The 5,000-nt window shown below is 38.6% G+C and overlaps 1 protein-coding gene across 1 annotated transcript in view; it reads right to left on the bottom strand.

Annotated features, from left to right (window-relative positions):
* Positions 1–2,487: 2,487 nt before the first annotated feature.
* The window catches only part of LOC125045166 (calmodulin-like), a 4,202-nt gene continuing 1,689 nt past the window's right edge, over positions 2,488–5,000 (bottom strand). The window contains exon 3 of the mRNA XM_047642320.1: positions 2,488–3,232. Coding sequence (XP_047498276.1) covers positions 2,990–3,232 — 243 coding nt within the window. The 3' untranslated portion in view covers positions 2,488–2,989. The remainder of the gene's footprint in view (positions 3,233–5,000) is intronic.

Below are 5,000 nucleotides of genomic sequence, written 5' to 3'. Positions count from 1 at the left end.
CATTTCCGTCTTGGTAAAAAACAAAAACAAAAAATATAGCTAACTTCTATACAGAATAGTGGCATGCTTCTCTTAACTCTATGTAGCGCCCTCTGGGAACCACTCAAATATTTCATCCAGATGGGTACTATCTGTTATTTCCAAGGTGTGGTTTCTCCAAAAGTTATCTTTAGAATCCACACCATAAAAGAAGAAGAATCATACAGGGTATATATGATCTAATTTCAGCCTTAGAGGTAAATGAGAGAAGGGGTAATATCAAAACCCATAATGAGCATACAAATTTTAGTTGACATTATGAATCATAAATCATTACTCTTTTACAATAAAATAAACATACATTTACCAAAATGTCCAGGTACTCCAACCTGTCCCTCTTTACACAAGTTGTTCTTCTCAGCTATCTTCATTCCTTTTCTTCATCCATTTTCTGGGCTCCCCAAAGATGTTATTTTCTTTAATGCTTGAGCACAGCACCAGGAATGAATAAATCCAATCTTCAGCAAAACCAAATAAAAACAAAATAAAAACTAAAAATACCTAAAAACATAAATCATAAACCCATTCCCAGAAAATAAACAATATTCTAGTTTAGGAATGATAAAACAATATAAAGTTATAAATCTAAATAAATCATTTCTTGAATGAACAAAATATATCTTGCAAACAAACAAATTATGTATAGCATTTATGTTAGTATATATGATCTGAGTAATTGTATGCACATTATAGTAATTTTTGACTAAAGATCATTTTAATAGTATACAATTATAAATGTTAAGAACACTTACGCTTTGAATGGGTTTTAAATTCTTAATAATAGTGAGAGAGACACATCGGGATGTTGTTCAAGTGCCATGTGCCAGCCTCGAGCTGTGAAGAAGACATAATATTTATCTCTAATTTCTAGTTTGATCTCAAATATTTATTTTCTTTTGTTCTATAAATCAAATATATAGTATTTTATGATTGTATTAATTATATGATTACAGTTGAATATTCTTTCTTACCTCGGATATTTCACGATAATCTAAAAGACTTTCAGGCTATTGTATGGCACTCTTCTCTGATCTCTCTCTCTCTCTCTCTCTCTCTCTCTCTCTCTCTCTCTCTCTCTCTCTCTCTCTCTCTCTCTCTCTCTCTCTCTCTCTCTCTCTCTCTCTCTCTCTCTCTCTCTCTCTATGATTATAGCAATAGTATCAGGCTTTAGTACTGTATATATTTCAAAATTTAAAGTCTACTCAGATCACATATAGTACAAACATATAGTTATTCTTAACCTATACATGCATAATATTCAGAACATAAATTAATTTTATTTTTCCAATAACAAAAATATTACATATTGTTTTCTTTATCAAAATATCAATTATACAACATTGATATAACGGTACTATTGACATATAACAGTGTACCCTTTAAATATAGGGATTGTATGGTGGGGTAACAAACAAAAACTTAGTACTTTGTAGGATAGACAATTATATTTTACAATTTCCTAATCTTAGTAAAACAAATAATAAGAAAATATATAAACTTTATGTAAAACTAATAAAATACAGTGTCATCTTTCTAGAAAAATAATTAAGTACTTTTATCTTACATAGTTAAAGACAAAAACTGAGGTATATATAAGTAATACATACGCATAAAGACCAAGTGAGGTATATACAGGGTGGTTTCTTGACTAATTTTTGGGTCATTCTAACTACACATCCCTTGTGCTCATTACATCTACAGTGTATGCAATTTACGGAGAAACGCGAATGCATTTAGTTTTGTAATATGACAGTTAGAATAATTTTCAGGACTTTTACATACCAGTTGTATTTCTTATTTACTTTCAAATTGGATCTCGTGACTTAAATGCTAAAGTAATATTCGTCCACTGATATGATAATTAATATGAAAGTATGATTTGAGCTGAGAACAAATCAGTATACCCTAAAAATAACATCATAGAAAATATTTTTTTTGGGATGACTTAAATATTTTGGTTTGTTTCAGTGAAACGTTTGCATAACTAATTCCCCACTTTCTTTAATCACTGTAAATGCGTATTTTTCTGGTATTATATATATATAGATATATATGCATATTTGTTCATTGGATAAGGCTATCCATTGACTCCAAATTCAGATTTATATCTACACTGTAACAGACGCAAGTTGACAATTTTTTTTGATTTGTTTTAACCGAGTTGAAATGCCTTTCTAACCTTAATGGGACGAGCACTTTTCCAGTTTTAAGCTTAATACAATATCTGACAAACAGAAACAGAAAATTCCATCAACACTGGGGAAAAAAAAATATTGTTTTAATATTACTTTCACTGAGATACTAATTAATTTTTATCTCATTTTTCTTTTAACACTTTCCGTATTCGTAAAAGTTGGGATGGCTGAAGTAATTGCTATTTTTAATGTCAGACCCAAATAAAAGCATCACAACTTTCAGACAAAAAAGTATGAATAAAACACGATGAAAGTAGTTACAAATCACGTTTTAATAATCAATATCCTGGTGGACATATTTCTCCTGTGTTTCCTCATTTAGATTTCGAATTTCCAATGTTCATTATTTGCATACCTATCACATATCTGTTTTTTTTGTTCATTATGCGACAAATATTATTATGTTACAAATGGTTTCGGCGGTAATTTATCTCACAACAGATATGCCATTTTATTATTTAACATCCACGTGAAAAAAGAAATAAACAAGATCACACATAATATGATACTTAATTTCCATATATCTTGACAAAAAGAAAGGAAAAAAAAAAAAATACACAAATTGCAACACTCACTCCCACTTAAAACCTCTCAGATTTTTTCCTACTCCCCTCCATCCATAAAAAAGGAAAGAAAAAAAAGAAAAAGAAAAAGAAAAAGTGGAGGAAGAAGAAGAAGAAGAAAAAGAAGAAGAAGAAGAAGGAATAATAAAAAAAACAAAAAAAAAAAAACCTGGAAGAAAATCTCCCACCCCTTTAAAACGACTTCGTCATGAGATCCACAAACTGCTCGTATTTGATATGTCCGTCGCCGTCGATGTCCGCCTCTCGGATCATGATATCGACCTCCTCCTGCGACAGCTTCTCTCCCATGGTCATAAGGACGTGCTTGAGTTCGTTGGCTGAGATGACACCGTTGCCGTCCTTATCGAACACGCCGAAGGCCTCGCGGATTTCCTCGGGAGAATCTGCAGGAGTGAAGTCTCGACCCAGCAGGCCCTATGGAGAGAGAGGGAGAGGGAGAGGGGGTGGGAGAGGGGAGGGGGAGGGGGAGAGGGAGGAGGAGAGGGGATGGGAGAGGGGAGGGGAGGGGGTGGGAGAGGGAGAGGGAGGGGGAGAGGGGATGGGAGAGGGGAGGGGAGGGGGTGGGAGAGGGAGAGGGAGAGGGAAAGGGTGGGAGGGGGAGGGAGTGGAGGAGGAGAGGAGAGGAGGAGGAGAGGGAGGGAGAGAGGTGGGAGAGGGAGAGGGGGGGAGAGGGAGAGGGGGAGAGGGGGAGGGAGGGGGAGGGGAGGGGGAGGGAGGGGGAGGGAGAGGGAGGGGAAGGGGGGGGAGAGGAGGGGAGGGGAGAGGGGAGGGAGAGGGAGGAGGAGAGGAGAGGGAGGGGAGGGAGAAGAGGGGGGAGGGGGAGGGGAGAGGAGGAGGAGGGAGGGAGGGGGGGAGGGAGAGGAGGAGGGGAGAGGAGGGGGAGAGGGCAGGGAGAGAGGGTGGATAGGGAGAGGGGGGGAGAGGGGAGAGGGAGAGGGAGAGGGAGGGGGGGGGGGAGAGGGAGGAGGGGAGGGAGAGGGGAGGGAGAGGGAAGGGAGGAGGGGAGGGGGGAGGGGGGAGGAGGGGAGAGGAGAGGAGGGTGGAGGGGGAGGGAGGAGGAGAGGGAGAGGGAGAGGGGAGGGAGAGGGAGAGGGGGAGTGTAGGGAGAGGGAGAGGGGGAGGGGGGGGAGAGAGAGAGGCGGAGGGGGGGAGGGAGGGAGAGGGAGAGGGGAGGGGGAGGGGAGGGAAGAAGAGGGAGAGGGGAAAGGGGAGGGGAAGGGAGAGGGGGAAGGGGTGGGAGAGGGAGAGGGGGGGAGAGGGAGGGAGAGGGAGAGGGAGAGGGAGAGGGAGAGGGGTGGGAGAGGGAGAGGGAGAGGGAGAAGGGGAGGGGGAGGGAGGAAGGATTGTAGTATTAAGAATAAGTCAAGTAATGAAAGCAACTTGGAAAATATTTAGGGCAATGGCAAATGTATAAAACACTTGCAATATCATTAATAGTGATGATAATAGCACTAGTCAGAATAAACAGTAATAATACTAACAATAACAGTAATGATGATGATGATGATGTCACATCTCGTTAAAATGATCATGAAAACTCCTATATATATTTCTCATATATATATATATATATATATATATATATATACATATATATATATATATATATATATATATATATATATATATATATATATATATATATATATATATATATATATATATATATATATAGGAGGGCACAAAACAAGTATCATATAGATAATTTTTCTAATGAAAGAATGTTTACATTATATAGTTACCCTTGTTATAGTTTAGATTAGATATTCTGGTTAGAAGTTTTAAATTCGAGCGACATATAGAACGAAGGAAGATAATTTTTAAGTTTACCCAATAATTATTTTCTGCTTGTAAATGGAGGGCAGTGTGTGTGTAGCTTCAAAGAAAATGGGAATATATTTGGTATCAGCTGTTAGGCGTGAATCATAAAACTGAAGAGTGACGGGACCGTTTCATTCAGACGATCTGGTGATTTAAACGTACAAATACAACTGGAAATGATATAGTAACTGTTATTCATAAAACGAATAATTTTTCACCATAACTTCGCATAGCCGGTCGCGACGATTTTGGTATCGATGGATACTCCCCCCCTCCCCCAACATTCTTGGCCCCGAAAGCAGGGGAGGGCATGGAGGGTACCAGGGAAATTGCGGGGTAAACTAACAATGAGATAATAACT

The sequence above is a fragment of the Penaeus chinensis genome, chromosome 36 (genome assembly GCF_019202785.1).
Source record: "Penaeus chinensis breed Huanghai No. 1 chromosome 36, ASM1920278v2, whole genome shotgun sequence".
NCBI lineage: Eukaryota > Metazoa > Arthropoda > Malacostraca > Decapoda > Penaeidae > Penaeus > Penaeus chinensis.
Note: the sequence above shows the minus strand (reverse complement) of the source record. Positions and strands in the feature narration are given on the sequence as shown.